The sequence below is a fragment of the Octopus sinensis genome, linkage group LG2 (genome assembly GCF_006345805.1).
Source record: "Octopus sinensis linkage group LG2, ASM634580v1, whole genome shotgun sequence".
NCBI lineage: Eukaryota > Metazoa > Mollusca > Cephalopoda > Octopoda > Octopodidae > Octopus > Octopus sinensis.
This window is the reverse complement of record NC_042998.1, coordinates 126,079,989-126,100,737: the sequence shown is the minus strand read 5'-3', so window position 1 is coordinate 126,100,737 and position 20,749 is coordinate 126,079,989. Positions and strand designations below refer to the sequence as shown.

The window sequence follows — 20,749 nt, the reverse complement described above, 5'->3', positions numbered from 1 at the left end:
CACTGTAAAGTGATTGGTGTTTGGAAGGGTATCCAGCTGTAAAAACTTTGCCAGAACTGACCTCACCTGTGCTTGTGCCATGTAAAAAGCTCAAAGTCCACTCTGCTGAGTGGTTGGTGTTAGGAAGGGCATCCAGCTGTAAAAATCCTGCCAAAACAGTCACAGAAGTCTGCCTGACCAGCTCTTGTGAAACTGTCCCCATGCTAGCATGGGAGGTGGGCGTATGATGATGATGAGGAAGACCATTCACAAGGCTTTGGTTGGCCTGGGGCTATAGTAGAAGCCACTTGAAGATACAAATATTTGTTTTGAAGTAATGAAGACTAATATGTAAAATGATAAAGTCAACTGGCTTAAAATTTTAAAATTAAAAGAAACAAATCAGACTGAACTACTTGTAAAATATTCATGATGAGATGACTGGTCAGATAGCTGGCTTGAATCTATTTCTATTGTTCTTAACATATTTCTAACAGCATTACAATAGACATTAAATTGGTAAAATAATTTATATTTCAACATCATTTTATGTCCCTTTTCCATATGATATGCAATAAAGAAGAAATTGCTAATCTCTGTTGTCATGTATAACAGAGGAGGGAATGACTTTGATGCTGGATATTTATTCCATCACCAAGCATTTTACAGTAGGGCTTTAGGTCATGACAAGACTAAAGCCCTCACTACTTGTGTTAGTTTCTACTAAGAGCTAAATCTTTCCAAGACAGGTTATCTTCACTGAGGTTTGAAAAATCTATATCTTCATCAAGCAATTAAGATAGAGCCTTTTCTGTAAATCACTGAATGATCCTCATTAGGTCACCTTCACTATGGCTATAAAGACATGCCTTTGTAATATAGAGTATGTCTTAGTTACCAATGGAGCTTGCAATGGTTGTCTAAAGTAATCAGATATAAAGTATGACATCATTATATAGGGAGGGTAATGGATAAATACAGACTTAGAATGGTGCAACTGAAAAAAGTCGTATTAATAAAATACACACAGGGATGAAAGAAAAATACTTAAAATTTATCAAAATATAAGTAGGTTTCAAAAAAACTAAAATAAGATCTGAAAATACCTGTAATTTGAACAAGCCCAGTGAAATGAATAAAATGATCATGTGCATAGTGTAGATATATAATAGATAGAAATTCAATACATTACTAAACAATAAATAACAAAAAAATTATAATGTAGGTGATAAAGGCACACTGCACTATTGATCCATTTAAGCAAAATGCAATGTGCAGAAAATAACTGGATGATGTGGTGTATACAGTAAGATGATGGTGAGTCCTGTAACTCAATGTAGAGTTGGGACCCTTATTAATGCCTTAGTTCACATGCAATGTATTACAGCTTGAGTATTACTCTAAGAAATATACATGGTAAAAAGTGAACACAGCACTAGAAGGTTACTGAACAATTGGAAGTACAGAGAACTTTTGCTCCAAGCTTCATAAATGGTATTATTTACAGCTTCATTGAGTGCTCTATTTGAATACTGAGTTGGTTGTGAGTAATACAAACCACTTGCTCTTTAGTCAGTAGCCTGACTTTTGGTTCAACCAGTTACAACTTTCATATAAGGTATATATATATATGTGTGTGTGTGTGTCTTTTATTCATTTTTTTGTTTCAGTCATGTGACTGTGCCCATGCTGGAGCACCACCTTTAGTCAAACAAATCGACCCCAGGACTTATTTTTTATAAGCCTAGTACTTATTCTATTGGTCTCTTTTGCTGAACCACTAAGTTATGGGACATATGGTTGTCAAGCGATGGTGGAGGCTTCTTTCAGTTTCCGTCTACCAAATCCACTCACAAGGCTTTGGTCGGCCCAAAGCTATAGTAGAAGACACTTGCCCAAGGTGCCACACAGTGGGACTGAACCTGGAGCCATGTGGTTGGTAAGCAAGCTACTTATCACACAGCCACTCCTGATATATACAACAAGTCATAAAATAAAAACAACAGCACTATATTGTATCTTCATAAAGCAAACAGAATGTGGAGCTGTAAATACTTGTAGTAATTACAGTAGTTAAGTAATATATACTGGCTTATTAAAGTACAAACAGCTAGCTTGTCGGGGAATAGATTTTAAAAAAATAAATAAATAAAAAAGACTATTAAAATTGATTATGGCAAAAACAAGGATTTTAAAAGTAAAATTAAGAAACCCATAAAAATAGTGAAATAACTAAGTTATGTTCAAAAACAAATTTGAAATTTTACCAGTATAGCCATATACTGTGACCTTATGTAAAGTATGTTATGCTATGTTACATTAGAAGTAATGACTGTGTCATGAAATAGATGATTAAAGTGGGAGTAGGCTCAAATTACCCATAAAACAATAAATGTGTGCTTAAGAGATTTTTCAACTCTAGTTTTTCCATGGTCTATATGGTAAACTTAAAAGTGAGAAAAATTTGCATTTTTTCCTGTATAAATTTGCTTATATTGATTACAGTTATTTAGAACAAAATGAATAAAATTAGAAACCAGGTTATACTTAATTTAGTTGTGAAGTCTGACCTCAAGAAAACATTTTTTAATGTATTATTTAACATTCAATACTTATTATGTCACTGAGCTGTGCTTAGGCATCAGTTGGACTTAATCTGACCCTGGGTAAAGAAGATAGTTACAAGAGCTGACTAAAGTAAATAAAGAAATGTGTACAAGTCATCAAAAATATTAATTTGATATAAATTTTTTTAAATGTGAACACAACCTAAATAATTAAGTGTCTTGCAAATTTAGAAACAGAATTTTAAAATTGTATTAAGTGTAATATGAAACAGAAAACTAGCATAGTGAATGATTGAAGACAGATACATAGCAGAATGATAGAGAAAATATTAATTACCAAAACAGAAAAACACAACAGGCCACAAGATACATACACACACTGAATGTCATGAATTTTGCTCCTCTAACTGTACAATTTATAGTTTTATATACTTATAGAGCTTTGCAGTATTTAATTAGAGGTTTCATGATGTCTAATTAAAAAGTATTGATTGAGGTGTGTAGGAGAAACAGCCGCACTGGTATGGCTAGTGTTAAATGAATAACATTTGATAAATGAAGAAATGCTGTAATAAATAGATTGTAACTGGCACTTGAGGTAGAAGTAGATTGAGGAAATTTTAGTAAAGCCAGATTTGAGAATGTTAGGTCTCAGAAATGAGATTACACAGGACTGACACAAATAAACATATGCCCAGTTGCAGATGAAGCTGACCCATGTCAGCATGGATAAATTAATGTCAAAACTTTGACTGTGATTATCTCTAGATTTAAGAGAAAAACAGTTATAACCCATTCGAGACAATGACATTCAGTTCTTAGATGTGAAAGCTGTTGATGTAGTAGGTTTTTCACTCATAAAAAAAAAATTCTATTTTTCTATACCAACAAATGTGCATATCTGAATATTTACAGGGAGATTTATTTCCTACATCACTTCAACAAGTTATTATAGTGAGGCTACACTTTGCTGATGATGTTCAATTAGCTCCTTTTGCATTTCTTTAGTGAATATTTTAAATATAAAAAGCACTAACATTATTTAAATCTAACTACTAATTTTAGCTCAAAAATGAACAACCTATTAACAGACCTTGAACCATGTACTTATCACAGACACCTGGTAGATATGAAGTTTAAGTCCTGTCTGAGTGTCGTATTTCTTTTCTTCAATTTGTTTTATATACACACAAACAAATTTTAAATCAACAATACCTATCTCTTCTTTATATGATTCATTACTATCATCCTCATAATGTTAAATCTGATTTCCATACTAGAAAGAAGACAGGTTGTCAGAATTTGAATCAGTTGCTGCTCTCCTAGATAGGTTAGAGGAATTCATCCCACTCATACATTTTATTTTCAGTATAGTTTCTAATGTTAGAAGTCCTTCCTAGACCAACTACTTTACTGAGTATACGGAGCATATTTTATTATGATACCAGCACTAGAGAGGTTGTTCTGTTTTGCAAGATTAAAGGATACTCTGGATCCAATGCTGTTTCGGTTCATTAGCTCAGCACTTTAGAGAGTTTATTAGGTACAGTTTATCATGACACCAATGCTGTTGATGTTGTCACATCCTTGGTAAGGCTAAAGAGTCAGGTTGATTCTATTTTGTCTTTGTTCATTAGCCAACCACATTATGCAACATACTGGGTGCATTATAATGGGACACCAACACTACAAGGGTCATCATGTCCTCTGCAAGACTAAATAATTCTCACAAGCCTTAGTGTGTCATTATCATCAACATCTAACATCTATCTTCTATGTTTTGTTTGGGTTGGACAGATCAACAAGATCCAACAGATCTGAAGACTGCAGAATATTTCAGTGTCTGCTATGAATGGGTTTCTATGGCTGAATATCCATCATAATATAAATAACTTTATGGATTGTTGGCTTTGGGACCACCTGGTTCAGCTATCTCTAGATTTCATCCTACAGGTGTTCAATTGGGATCAAATTTGAACTGAGAGCCAGCCAGAGCATGGTTCTGATGTTGTGCTGACGTAGGAAATCCATGGTGACCCTGACCTGCTGGAACACGTGACTATGGTGATGCACATAGAAGGGCATGATGTGAGATCTTAGGATCTGGTCAATGTAGCACTGTGCTGTGATGCCATTCCTTCTGCTTGCACCAACATTTTGGAACACATGGGGCCCGATTCTCAGGCCTATAGCACTCCAAACCATGATGCTTTGGCCACCCCACATGTCTCTGTCCAAGACACGAGTCTCTGTAGCATTCCCCCCTCCTACACCACACCCTCATTCTGCCATCCAAGGTGGAAATGCAGTACTGGCTCTTGTTAGAGAAGACTATCGAGCTCCAATGTTGATGCCACCAATGTCGGTGCTGTGTAGCCCACTGTATTTGTGCCTGATGGTGGCAGGCAGTGAGGACAGGCCCTTGAGCAGGACAACGGCAACGCAGGTTTTTAGCGACCAGTCAACATTGTACTGTCGTTGCTGTCCAGTGCCAATGGTCTCACGAGCTGTCATGCTGGCCGGTCTGAAGCGATCATGGAAATATTGCAGGTGGATGAAGTGGTCCTGCATGGGTGTGGTCACCCAGGGGTGCCTTCTGCAAGCACAGTCTGCAGTACTGTTGGTGTTGCATTGCTGTTGCAGGCAACAGATGGTGCTGAAATGAACATTGTAAGATTTCACAACAACCAGAGCATGCTGCACTGCTTGCAATCGGCTGACAGCTTGTTCTATCTGTACTGCTGACAATCAGGTCATACTTGATGCATCCAAATCACGAATGCTAGGAACATGGTTCAAGTTGATTTTTATATCCATAACTTCCATGAGATGCATGTGCATTTTGGTTTTCATGACAATTATTTGTGACTGCCACCCATGGCATTCAACGCAGCCGTATTTTGGCATCTCATTTGGATCTTGGCCATAAACCAGCATGTCTTGGAATATTTACATTTACATTCCCTAAATAAATTTTCAGAATTTACCATATGAAAATGACATTTAAAAAAATTGCATTTCTTTTCCAGTTCAGTGTCTATGCATGTGCATGTGTGTGTATGCTTGCAAGTCATACGCACAAAAACCACATCAATACTAACCACTTGAAAAATATTATAAAATCATATATATAGGCACAGGCATGGCTGTGTGGTAAGAAGCTTGCTTCCCAACCACATAGTTTCAGGTGCAGTTCCATGCATGGCATCTTGAGCAAGTGTTGTCTGCTATAGCCATGGGCCAACCAAAGCCTTGTGAGTGGATTTGGTAGACGCAAACTGAAAGAAGCCCATTGTATATATATGTATAAAATTATGTGTGTGTCTTTGTGTCTGTGCTTGTCTCCCCCACTCCACCATCACTTAACAACCAATGTTAGTGTGTTTACGTCCGCGTAACTTAATAGTTCGGCAGAAGAAGTCAATAGAATAAGTACCAGGCTTACATAGAATAAGTCCAGGAGTCAATTTCTTTGACTAAAAGGTGATGCTCCAGTATGGCCCCAGTCCAAATGACTGAAGCAACTAAAAGAATAAAAGAATGTTTAATTTTTTTTTCAGTAAAATTGAGCAAAATCTTAAGAGTTTTAGTTTAAATAAAATACCTACTTGAAATAATAAATGGAAAGAATTCTAAGATAAAAAAAAAAAAAGATAAAATAAAATGCCATCCTTGAAAAACTCCTGCATATATCTTCATAAGAAATTTACAATAATCTCAGCCTGTGTAATCTATGTTACAATTGGATTTGTGTATGTGTGATAAGCACATGGTCTGAGTTTGCATGCATGTGTGTGTGTGTACATGCACATGTTCTGAATGTGTGTATGTATACATAAGTACATATTGGGATATATATATATATATATATATATATTATATATATATATATATATAGTGCTGAAATTTATAGAAAAACAAAAGACAAAGACAAGTGTATGAACAACAAGCAAGTGTATGAGTTTGATGTTCAGAAAAATGAAAAAGTCTGTTTCGAGCCTACACTCTTCTACAGAAAGGAATAAGAGAAAATAAAGAGAGAGAGAATGAAAAAAACTTGTAGATTTCAGTGGTCTAACATATATATATATGCGTAGGAGTGGTTGTATGGTAAGAAGCTTGCTTCCCAACCACAAGGCAAAGTTCAGTCCCACTGCATGGCACCTAGGGCAAGTGTCTTATACTATAACCTTGGGCTGACTAAAGCCTAGTGAATGGATTTGGTAGCTGGAAACTGAAAGAAGCCTGTCATATATTTATGTTTGTCTGTATTTGTCCCCCCATCATTGTTTGACAACCAGTGTTGGTGTGTTTATGTCTCCATAAAAGAGACCAACAGAATAAGTACTAGGCTTACAAAGAATAAGTCTTGGGGTCAATTTGTTTGACTAAAGGTGGTACTCTAGCATGGTCGCAGTCAAATGACTGAAACAAGTAAAAGAATAAAAGAATACAGGGTGCAATGGGTAAATTATCACCATTTTATATTTGTGCATGCACATTGTTTTTGATTTTGTCGACACAGTATAGTAGGGTCAGTTGGGAACGGTCTGTGAAAAAAACTACCATGATGCAATTCACTCAGCCAGAAATTTGGAAACAAAACATGCAGTACTGCTAGGCATTTGCACCAGAAGCTCCAAAATGAACATTTCAGAGTGTTTGAGCATCAATCTGAGGACAGTGCAGATGATTTGGAAAGAGTTGGATGAGTCTAATGATGATCATGAAGGTACAGCAGCTCGGAAAACTCACTCTGATAGTTCTGATAAGAAAAGTACTTCTGAATTTGTTAGTGAGATCCAGGCCATGATTGACAATGATCTCTCCAAGTCACTCAGGTCCATCACCAGGGACATGGGAGCATCTGAGTTTCTTAACAGTAGATAGTGCATGAAGACATTCGGTATTCCTCAGACAAGATGAGAAAGGGCCAATTTTTATCCCAAGCCATCAAGGACAAGAGGAAAGACAGTGCTATGAAGCTTTTGAATAAACTCAAGCTTCCCTTTCAACCAAACATGCTTTGGTTTTTCTCAGACAAGAAAAATTTCTGCCAGGATCAGATGGTGAACACACAAAACAACTATTGGATTGCCGTGTCCCCAAAACACATACCAAGAGTGATAAAAATCAAACATCCAGTCAACATCATAGTGTTTGGAGTGATCACTAGTGATGGCAACATTATGCCCCATTCATCTTCCATCATGGCCTCAGACTCAACATGGAAGCCTACATCAAGTGCCTGGAGAAGGTAGTGCTGTCCTGGATCAAGAGGGTGACTGCTAGAAGACCCTATGTCTGGCAATAGAATTCTGCACTATGCTACACAAGCAGGAGAACCCAGTCATGACTGTCAGACAATATCTGCAACTACATCACCCCTAACATCTGGCCACCTAACTCCCCAGACTGCAACTCCCTTGATTATTATGTAAGGAGTGCAGTTGAGTGAAAGACCAACAAAACTCCAAACTGAAGGTAAGGGTTATGTCAGCATTCACCAACGTAAACAAGGAGACTGTCCAGAAGAGTTGCAGGAGATTCCGAAGTCGTCTGGAGGCTGTGATTGAAGTCAATGGCAATTTTATTGAATAAATTTACTCTTTAGTATTTCAAGGTATTTTTTATGTAATTTTCGTAAATATATCTGTTAAAATGAGATGTCAGTGTTATTTTCATTTTTGCGTAATTTAGATGACAATTTATTCACCACATCCTGTATGTACACACACACATATATACAAAGATATCATTATTAATAAAAAATAATAATATAAGTGGCTAGTGAGCATAAAATAACCATAAAGGTAAAATTATTAATATAATCAAGGTACAAGATAGTACACAGCATTGCTAGAAATAAGAGTCAAACTGGCTCAAAACTCATTTACTCAAATTCACCAGTTTGCGTTTGGGCTTGTCATGTGTGAATAGATAATTATTTTTAATCATTACAATTGTTTCTTATTTCTTTATTGCTCACAAGGGGCTAAACATAGAGGGGACAAACAAGGACAGACAAAGGGATTAAGTTGATTATAGTGACCCCAGTGCATAACTGGTTCTTAATTTATTGACCCCGAAAGGATGAAAGGCAACGTTGACCTCGGCGGAATTTGAACTCAGAATGTAACGGCAGATGAAATACTGCTACGCATTTCACTGGCGTGCTAATGTTTCTGCCAGCTCGCCATATTTCTACACAACGTAGTCCTCCAGGCATGCATGTACTTGATTATGCAACTGTTTCCCTGCATTATGAGATCTAGTTGTGTTTCCTCGGGCAATATGTAAATATTGTCAAATCCTCAGCTTCAAGAGCATCCTTTCTGTTTGTCATGGCCAAAGGTTAGTAGTAGCCACTGAGTTTATCAAGGTGTGTTGTTGCTGAAGGACCATTGGCAAACTGCTTGGAATGTGTAGATGTAATGGGATGGTGATTCTGCAACTGTTAAAGTGATTGCCGTTTTAAAGGGATTGGCATTTGATTATTTTGTACTGTTGATTTGTTCTTCATGGTTGGTTGTCCTTAGCTGCAATTGTCCTTAGCTAACCTTTAAGAATTGGTCCATATGTACGCATATGTGGTCATTCACATATACATCTATACACACAAATGCTCTTCGGACACATACACACACACACACACGCACACGCACATGCGCGCACACACACATGGATATGTATGCACACTCACATATACAAATATATGTACATATATACATATGTACACATATATACACAGATGCACGTGTGTGTGTATATATGTAGATACGCATACTAAACACATGAACAGGCATGCATACGTACATACAGAAATACAACCAGACACACGCACATCATCACTTGTAGATGCAATCGCCAATTCACAAGCACTCATAGATGGACTTCTAGATTTCTTTTTAAAAAACTAGTCCAGAGTTGTTTGCTTAGAAGAAGCTACTTTTTCACTCTCTATAAATTTCTTGGTAACGCACAGAACCATTTGATATGGTAGTAGAAACTTTTGCACTTTGTTCAAAATTTGGATCTTGTGCTTGAAAAATAAAACTTGTAAACCTGGGGTCTCCTAAAACAGGTATCCTAAAAAGAGTGAGGTATTATTGTATATATTTACACACACACACATATGTAACTACACATGTGCTAATGGTGATTTCATCACCATCCTTGGACTTTTCCCTTTTTCCTTTCAGATGAACAGTTATGTTCGAAACATCAAACTCTCTCCTTTCACCGAGCATGAAGCTAATACACTTCTTGTGCACGTCCTCACATTCAATTTTTATGGGTTTTTTTTTTATTTGAGCTGTGTATATGTATATAGATATACAGGGTGAGATGGGTAAATTGTCACCATTTAATATTGTTAATTTTGTGCATGTCCGTTGTTTGTTTTTGATTTTGTCAAATATACAGTATAGTAGGGTTAGCTGGGCACCATCTGTGAGTAAAACAGCATCATGACACAATTCACTCTGCCAAAAATTCGGATACAACATGCTGAACTGCTTGGCATTTGCACCACAAGCTCCAATACAAACATTTCAGAGTGTTTGGGTGTCAATCTGAGGACATGTACCGAGAGTGATAAACGTCAAACATCCAGTCAATATCATGCTGTTTGGAGTGATCACTAGTGAAGGTGACATTATGCCTCATTCATCTTCCCACATGGCCTCAGACTCAACATGGAAGCCTACATCAAGTGCCTGGAGGAGGCAGTACTGTCCTGGGTCAAGATGGTGGCTGCTGGAAGATCCTATATCTAGCAACAGGACTCTGCACTATGCCACACAAGCAGGAGAACCCAGTCATGGCTGTCAGACAATATCTGCAACTACATCACCCCTAACATCTGGGCCACCTAACTGCAATCCCCTTGATTGTGTGGGGTGCAGTTGAGCAAGAGACCAACAAAACTCCTTATAACACCAAAGATGAACCGAAAGGAAAGATTATGGCAGCATTCACCAACTTAAACAAGGAGACCGTCCAGAAGAGTTGCAGGAGATTCCGAAGTTGTCCGGAGGCTCAGGTTGAAGCCAATGATGATTTCATTGAATAAATTTACTCTTTCAAGATATTTTTATGTAATTTTGGTAAATATCTCATTTAAAATTAGATGTCAGAGTTGTTTTCATTTTTGCGTAATTTAGGCAACAGTATGTGTGTATATATATACACCCTGTATGTGTGTGTGTGTATATATATATATATATATATAAGAGAGAGAGTGTGTGTGTGTGTGTGTATGTGCGAAAAGATGCATATGCTGTGTGTGAATGAATAATTTTAAGAGGGTTTGTTTAAGTGAAGTGTATTAAGTGGCTTAGTGTCAGTAAGTTTGTGTCCTGTTTAAACAGGAAAGTCAGGCATCTTTATATTTGGTGTTATGAGATTGTATGTAGAATTTCAACATTTAAAATTGGACATCTAGACTTCTAAAAGACAGCTACGAGACCTTAGTTTTAATAGAAACAGGTGAAGAATTGTGATGTTCATATCAGACCAAAACTACAAGAAGTATCAACTGAGAGTTCTCTAACAGCAGTGGTAATGAAGGTACCTCTACACAATCTAAGCCTATCCTCAAAATTTGGAGTGTCAGATCATAGTTTGTTTGTAATACAGGCACAAGGTCACATCATATTTTGCAAAAATGTGGTTGACTCCAAGACTTGACTAGTGTTTATTTTATTGACACAGGGCAGATGAAAGTTATTTAATTTCTATTAGATTATGTTTCACAAAGAAAGTCTGATTAAGACCACTTTTCCTATGGTGCTGAGTTGAACTAAACCTTCACCAGTTTTACAGTGTTATAGCTACTTACAACCTTGTAATGTTGTTCCTACTCAAATTTTGAGAAGCCTGTATATATTTGTTCAGCTTACAAGAAAAAGCAGCTAAGTCTCACTTGAAATCTAGGTAGGAGCAATATTACAAGGTTGTAAGTAGCTATAACACAGTAAAACTGGTGAAGGTTTAGTTCAACTCAGCACTATAGGAAAAGTCTATAGGAAAGGAATTTGAACTCAGAATGTAAAAGGATGTAACTAATACTGCAAAGCATTGCCCCACACCATTATAATGATTGTTAACTCAGAGATTCAATACTTACCCTCATGTAGTTTAACATGGGGATAATGTCAGATACTTTGAGAGATCGATGAAGTTGATTAGATCAACTTCCAGTACTTGAAACATGAAGAATCAAAGGCTAAGCAAGATTTGAACTCAGAATGCAAAAGGACATAACTTGAGACCACAAAACATTTAGCCCATCATTTAACTCTTTCTATCTCCCATCATCATTTATAATAAAAATTTCTAACATTGGCACAAGATCACATTTTGGGAGAGGGCACAAGTGGTTTAATCAACCCCCAATACTTCAGTGGTAGAACATAAAAGAGATACAATTAAATATTATGAAGTATTTCTATTAGGTGCTTTCTTCCAAAATCCAGCATTTTTTTTAAAATGGTAAAAAAAGTTAAGACTTACTTTCTTTTCTTAAAGTAATTAGTGATCAAGTGATTGCGATGAAGCTTTAGTTTGAAACTGAAATCTGATGACAGATTCAATTTGTTTAATGAGACAACCAGTCGGGATTAACAATTCAAATAAGTTCTATACCATCGCTAGAATTATTTATTACTTTTTGACAAATCAGACAAGTGTAATTTCCTTAGAGTCTACTGTTTTCCAAGGAATCAATAATTTGTAACCAGTTATCAGTACTACACTAAATCTGTGAGTTGGCCACTTAACTGTCATATGACTACATCAATCTAACTTGTTATTTGACCCTGGGTTCAGCTCTTGTCTTATATTCAGATATACTTTTATCTAAGACTATATTACCCAACTTTTTTTCAAGTGAGATTTAGCTGCTAAATCCTATATATATCTTTGCTCAGCATGCTAGAATCAAACCGTCCAACTTATGCCAGCATGGAAAGCGGATGTTAAACGACAATGATAATGATGAGGAAGAAACAATAAATCAATATGAAGGTATGATGTTGCGGAGAAAAAAATTGGAAGAAAAAGTTAGAGGTTTTAAAAAATCAGTAAAACTGTGTATTCTTAGCCAATAATCAAATTTTCTGCATACACTGTGAAATTTATAGTTTAGCATCTGTGAAATGATCTGTTCATTGTAAGTTTCTAAAACAGAAATACCTAATAAAATCAACATGTATCATCTTACTGGTTCTTTTGTCTCTACATTGATTGCATGTTTTATCATAAAAAAAAAAAATTGTTATATTAATATATTTGTCTGCATGTGTTTACTTTATGCGTATTTCAGTATTATGTATACCTGTCATGTATTTGTGTACATCATTAATATATAAGTGCATGTGTGTGTGTGAAAAGGAGGTGTCTGTCTCCAAAACTCTAAAGTTGAGTAACATTTTCATGCTTGGATTTGTAAACTACGATAAGAATAACACTGGTCAACAAAGAATTTGTTCCAAGTAAAAGAATACGTATATCTTATATGTTATTGCATGCAGAATTCAAAAATAATGTCAAATTATCTGTATCACCCACAGTTTCTCTATTCCATGATATCAAAACAGAACAACACGCAGCACAGACATGGGTGAAGTGAAGCACAAGATAGCGTGTGGTTGTCATGGTAACAAGCCGCTAATGCCACGCTGTCTATTGACTGGCTAAAATTACCCAAATTTCCCAACTTTAATTCCAAATAACGTCAGATTCTTTAATTTACAAGATAAAGTAACTGGTTGATCGTAATCAAAATTCAGAGTTGCATCAATACACCAAAACTGAAAGCAAGCTGAGCAAAATTAAAGGGGGCTCAGCTTGCAATTGAAACTAACTAGAGTGATATGTGATGCTTGAAAAGGTCTACCCTCTTAGTGAAACTGAGGTTCTGGAAGCACAGTATGTATGTACACAAGTGGCTCCCTCATCCAATTTGTACATTAAGCCTTTCCAATCACCTCATTTCTCTATCACTGATCCCTCCATCACTTGTCTAACAGCAGTATTTTGCAGCTGTAATTAAATGAGAACAAAACCACATATTTTATCATTATCTTTTTTCATTACCCAGAACCACTTTCCTTGGCATCCATCCTTCAGGCTCAACATTGTCTCAATCTACACACATTTCACATTGATTAACCTACTGTGCTATCAAATTATCTCTCCCTCTTCACTGAACCACTACCTGTTGAGTTACCCTAACTACCAAACATCTTTCACCCACCCCATGTACCATGTCTATCTCTCTACTTGCATTCTTGCAGCCTACCTACCCACAAATCATCTTCCTGTCTCTCAACCTTCTGCTACTCTTCACCCCTTTCTGAACTGCAAGTCATCATCTGCTCTTCCTTATCTTCCCTCTAAATAATATGTAGCATTGATTATCCCTCCATCCTTATCCACCATTCACTATGTTCACCCTTCAACACTACCCAATCTCTACAGTCATCACCTACACTCCAGTGTCTTTTCTGCAATACATATTATCATCAATGATGTATCAATCCTTGTTCATCAGTCATTATATTGCTCCTCCAACCCTCCTAACCCATCTCTACCCCTCCCATCCTTCCTGTTTTATTCCCACTTACTTTCTTAGACCTTCAGGGCTGACCATAACACTTCATCCCCATCTTTATCTCTTTCCAACTACAATCTGATACCTACTCACTCTTGTATAAAGTAGCCACATATCTCCTCTACAGAAAGAAACCTATTCCAACCCCTTCTTTCATTAGTATTTGATCCAGTTGTATCAGACCCAGATATTCTACCTGCTTTACATTAAAACTAACCAGATTCATCCTCTCATACCTATCCTACAAAGTCATTCCAGAAATATGCAAACACACCATTGAAATCTCAAGGCCACAAGATAATGCACAATTAATTCAATAATGCACAATTAATTCAAAACAATGTGAATAAATAAGCAATGCATTTGACAAAGAAATCTGAATGCTAAAGGGTTAACCCCTCAGCAGTAATCACAAGGCTGCCTCCTTCTCTACTGTAGTGCCACTTAGTAATTGGGATCTTAGTCTTGCAAGCTACATGGTGAGTTTACTAGTGCTGGTGCCACATAAAAAGAACCCAGTACATTCTGTAAAGTAGTTAGCATTAAGAAGGGTATCTAGGAAGAGAAACCATGCCATTATATTACCTATGTGTATTTGTAATTTGTATGTTCCTTCGAGGTATTTTATTTCAGTTACTAGAGTATGACATAGACATCTGACCTATCAGACTCTATCAAACCATCCAAACCATGCCAATTTGAAAGACAGACATTAAAAGATAATGATGATGATGATATCTACTAAATTCACTAACAAAGTTTTGGTCAGCTTGAAACTGTAGCAGAAAATATTTGCTTAAGGTGCCAAGCAAGCAGTGAGACTGAACCTGAAACAACATGGTTGCAAAACAAACTTCTTAACCACACATCCATGCTAATGTCATAAATATATAAATAATTAAAAGATGAAATGGAATTCTTTGTTAACTCCAGGACAACCTCAATCATGCAGGTCTATGATAAAAAATATTCTAGTTTTGAGCATCTCATCTCTGTTACAATATGTTACGGTAACATATGTATCTGATGGGAACCAAACCAGCTGCTATATATCAATAATGTGACCGAGATAAAATGCCTCAAAGGAACATACAAAAGATAGACACATGTAGGTAATACAATGAGTTGAAAAGCCTTGATCAACAAAAGATTATCCAAGTAATTAGTAGATGAATAACTTCTAATAATGCTTATGGAGATAATTCCAATAAGATCACATGATTAATATTTTTTGGATAATATAAACAGTGCAGATTTGAGTGGATCCAGGTTTTAAAGCCAAATGGTGATAGAAACAGAATATTTTGGTTTATTAGATCTTCTTCAGCAAAAAAGTTTGTTCAGGTACATCATCATCATCGTTTAACATCCGCTTTCCATGCTAGCATGGATTGGACGCTTTGACTGAGGTCTGGAAAACCAGATGGCTGCATCAGACTCCAATCTCATCTGGCAGAGTTCCTACAACTGGATGCCCTTCCTAACGCCAACCACTCCGAGAGTGTAGTGGGTGCTTTTACGTGCCATGCTCAATGGTGCTTTTTATGTGCCACCTGCACAGGAGCCAGTCCAGTGGCACTGGCAACGACCTCGCTCAAATGTTTTTTTTTCATGTGCCACCAGCACAAGTGCTAGTAAGGTGACGCAGGTAACAATCATGCTCAAATGGTGTTTTTAATGTGCCATTATCATGGAGGCCAGCTTGTTGCTCTGGTAATGATCTCACTCATGTGGTACTCTTAGCACGGATGCCAGTCATTGAATTTGATTTCACTTGCCTCAACAGGTCTTCGCAAGCAGAGTTTAGTGTCCAATGAAGGAAAGGCAAGCATAAATGGACTGGTCACACCCCTGGCAAAGGCCACAAGGTTATGGTCTCACTTGCGCTTGCCGAGTCTTCTCAAGCACAGCATATTTCCAGAGGTCCCGGTCACTAGTCATTGCCTCAGTGAGGCTCAATGTTCGAAGGTCATGCTTCACCACCTCATCCCAGGTCTTCCTGGGTCTACCTCTTCCACAGGTTCCCTCAACTGCTAGGGTGTGGCACTAATGCATTTTTTTTTCAATTGCATGAAAAGTCAGAGTGGGATGGGATACACTACCTGCATCAATCTGCTGTAAAAGCATGTAGTAATTTTACCTTGGTTGTATTCTTAGTGCAGTTCGATTTTAACAGTTATTTTTTCAAAGCTATAATGGAAGTGACAAAGGAGCATATTTTTCTTTATGAGTTCAATAAAAGCAACAACGCAACAAAGTGTGAGGAATATAAATGCAGTATCAGACAATAAGTACAAGTCAGTATCAATGGTGGTTACAGAAATTCCGAGCTGGAAACTACAGCCTAGATGAGTCTCATCTTGGAAAATCTGTGGAGCTTGACAAGGACATCCTGCAAACCGTGGTGGAACAAAATCCCATTGTAGCTGTTGAGGAACTAGCAGAGAAGCTTGGATTTAGTCATTCAACCATTCACCAACACTTGCATGCCATCGGAAAAGTCAGTGCTAGAAGGAAAATGACCACCTTTGGTTTCAAGACGAAAGGTGTTCTTTCATCAGGATAATGCTCGGCCACATTCATTCAGCAAGGATGACATTCCAAAGGCTGGAGCAATTTCAATGGGAAACAATGCCCCACCCATCATATTTGCTGGACATTGCCCCATCTGATTATCAATTATTCCGCAGTCTTCAGAATCATTTAGATGGAAAAAATATGAATTCTGTAAAGGTCAGAACAGTATTGGAGAAGTATTTTTCTTTATGGACAAGTGAATTTTGGAAAACAGTCCTTGCAAGTCTACCAGCTGGAAGAGCATTGTAGAAAATGAAGGAGAGTATATTTTAGATTAAAAAAGAACTTAGTTCATGCTAATTTTGAAAAATAAAAGAAGTATAAAAAAAAAACCTACATTATTTATGGGATGAACCAATATATATAAGTTCACACACATACATATGCAACAGTTCATTTGTGTATTGAGAGAAAAGTTGGGCATAAGAGGAATTATATGCAGTGTGCAAGAGAGGAGACTGCACTGGTTTGGTCAAATGATGCAGATGGATGAGGACAGTTGCATAAAAAGTGCCGAGCACTTAAAGTGGAGGGAAGTTGTGGAAGAGGGAAACCCAGAAAGACATGGGATGAAGTAATATTGAAGTCCAATCTCAAAATGCTTAGCCTTGCGAAGGCTGAGATACGTGGTGCATTGCTGCCCACCAGAACAGAATTGATATCCTAAAATCAAGGGAAATGCTGAAAGTACAGCTGCTAGAATAAGAACTGGTTGGAGAAAGTTCAGAGAGCAATTACCTCTGTTGGTAACAAAAGATCTATCTCTCAGAATGAAAGGCAGATTGTATGATGCTTATGTAAAAACAACAATGCTACATGGTTGTGTAACTTTGGCTGTGAATGCAAAGGACATGAAAAGACTAAAAATGCTAGTGTGCATATACCACAGTTTACAAATTTGTTAAAAAACAAAATTGGGCATAAAAGACATTAGATGCTGCATGCAAGAGAGAAGACTATGCTGGTGTGGTATTATGATGCATATGGATGAGGACAGCTGTATAAATTGTGTACTGCAAATGTGGATGGAATTTGTGGAAGAGGGAGTTTGAAGAAGGCATGAGGTAAAATAGTGAAGATAATCCTCAAAATTTTGAACCTCATGGAAGAGATGATAGAGCACTAAGAAAGAATGCTGATATGCTGTGCTTGAAAAAATCCATTTATCTCATAAAAAAAAAAAAAGGTACTGTCAAGCCCTCCCCCACAATTCTTCTAACAAACATTCCTCCAATAATTTTCTAACTATGGTACTAATCACTCAAATACTGTAAATGATACAATTTATCACCCTTATACTTCACATTGTATCCCTACTACTACTCTCCTTTATCAGTGCCTCCTCTCCCCTAAACCACTCCAATTTCTTACATCCCCTATCCTCTAAACTGACATTCAGTGTCCACCTCAACTCCTGTATATAATCATTTGTACTCTGTTGCACCAGCCTTCTATCCCTATCCTCTCACCATCTTTCTCTTTCCAACAATGGGATGATCTTAGATGATCTTAGGTGCATTTAGGTTTTGATCATATTATGTTCGTTTCGATGTTTACTTTTTGCATGGGTTAGACAAGACTTGTTGAGGCAGTTTTTCTATGGCTCAATGCTTACTTGTTTCAAAATTATTTATTCATTTCTTTTTGTTTCTTGTGTTTTGAAAATGGATCACTCAATAACTAGACCTCTTTTTTGCAGCAGGTATAAAGAGTAACAGCCTGTTTTGCAGTGTGCAAACTATGTCAATATACAAATGGGGAAAACACACATGCAAACATATGTGCAACAAGAGGCTTCTGAACAGCTTATCTCAACTAATTTCACTCACAAAGCATTGTTTAGCCCAAGGCAGTAAGTGAAACTCATTTGCCCATGGCATCAAGCAGTGAGAACAAACTAAAAAACTTGTCACTGCAAAATGAACTTTTAAACCACATAGCCAGGCCTGCATCTATACAAATCCCAAACCACATGAATATAATCTCAGTTAATCAAAGTTGTTTTTTAATTCACTAGATTACATATGTGAGATCATACAGCATATATATTTAGTATACAGAACATTCTCCCCAGGTAGTTTCTCTTGACCATATTGTTTATATACATAATCACTGTTCTGTTTCTCTCTTTTTAATATATATATACTGATTTCTCTTAATTTTGACAACTGAGCTGGATATGTTTCACTGAGGAAATCTAATAAGACTGGAACATATCAATTGTTTTCACTTTAAAAGTTAACTTTAAAAACAAAATTCACTCCAATCTGCATTTTTTATTGCTTATTCAGGATGAAGAGCAGTGCTTATGACTCTTTTTGAGGACTGCCAGAACAAGTTGGGAGAGAGAGGGGAGAATATATCCCCAAAAGTCAGAGACCTAACCTAAATGCTTCTAACAGATTGGACTCCACTAAAGGCATTCAAAAGCAAGGTGGTGGTGTTAAATTGTGCAACTGATTTCATTTGTCATTTCCTTTGCTTGTTTTTAAATCTTAGCATCCAGAGGGAGTTTTTGTCTACTTATCGTTAAGATAAGCTCGTTCGATTGAAGCTTTTTGAACTCACTATATTACATGTGAGGCTTTACCGGCTGTTTAGTTTATTTATTTTTACTAAGACTTCACCTCACATGCTGTCTTCTGTTTACATGCAGAAAAACAATAGCACATAATGCCCGTGACAGAGACGACGATTCCTTCCAACCTTTTTAGTACTGGGTGGTTAAGAGAAATAACGGGTAACAGCAGAATATCGTAAGATTATCTATTATTAGAATAAATAAATAGAATCAATTCCAGTACCTTGTCTTTCTGATACTTTTTGTGCTGCTTACAGTGAAAGGAAGAGACGCGTGGCGTTTTATGTATTACCAGGTTGTATATATTATTATTCAAGAAAGAACGAGTGCTCATCGAACTGAAACGATGTCCAGGGTCGAGTCTCTGTTGAAGTCCCTTCACTTCATTAGCAACATTAACACACTGAAGATAGAGATAATCATCACTGAATTCCCATTTTCCTAAAACATGTCCTTCAAAATTACTGTTCGGTGCCTATGAACGAAGTTATCATTTTGAATTATGTTATTAAACATATGTATTAATTTTTTTTACTAGGCACACAACCAACTTTTGCGGAGAAAGAAATATACAAAATGTGAGACGGTCTCTAGGTTTGAATGCATTCGATCATGTCTGCTCAATTAGAGCTGACCTGGGGTTAAGCAACAACAACAAAACAATTGACAGACCCTCAGGATAAAGCAAAGGTAGCAGTTGACCCAGACGAGATTTGAACCAAGAAACAAGAGGGGTGAAACGTTTGAAATATATATAATTCGGCGCATTAGTGTTGACTATCTAATTAGAATTATAGGTTAGCGAACTTCAACTTCGTTAAAGAATTTTCCAGAATCTGCAAACAGGTTTCGTTTGCGTGTTGCCAAAGGCAGTTCGTAATGGAATAAGATGAACCAAAAAATTCATGAGAGAAAGTATATTAATAATGCTAAAATAGTAACAATAATAATGGTGATCGTATTTGATATATAAATACGTCAAGCGTAAGATCTCCAACAAACAAAATGCCACTATGTGTTTTGAGTGAAAAATAATAAAAAATTATGAAATAAGAAAGGATAAAACACAAAAACAAATTCAGTTACAGTAAAAAAACGTGAACATTACCTTTGAAAATTGAAGAGTTTTTCAATTTTTATGTTACTCATGTTTGTTCGTAGGAAAGAAGCTGCAGTTCTGTTGTGTGCATATGTGTGTGTGTATAATTGTATATATATACATATATATTTACACACACATATATATATATATCGTGTGTATGGTTATAGTCTCACATTGCTGTGACGTCTGCCATCAATGGAAACCGGAAGTCGCGTTATAGTCAGTCACCAACTACAGAACCGCCGAAAAGACATAATCTCTTTTATTATTATTATTTTCCTTTGTTTACTATGTCGGTCGTTTTAGTTCCGTGCTTGTCTTAAACA

General features: G+C 36.6%; 1 protein-coding gene across 1 annotated transcript in view; it reads right to left on the bottom strand.

Annotated features, from left to right (window-relative positions):
- LOC115231543 (ancient ubiquitous protein 1) overlaps positions 1-20,749 on the bottom strand; it is a 47,747-nt gene that overhangs the window by 26,382 nt on the left and 616 nt on the right. The window contains exon 1 of the mRNA XM_029801547.2: positions 20,430-20,749. This exon is cut by the window's right edge and continues 616 nt beyond it. Coding sequence (XP_029657407.1) covers positions 20,430-20,470 — 41 coding nt within the window. The 5' untranslated portion in view covers positions 20,471-20,749. The remainder of the gene's footprint in view (positions 1-20,429) is intronic.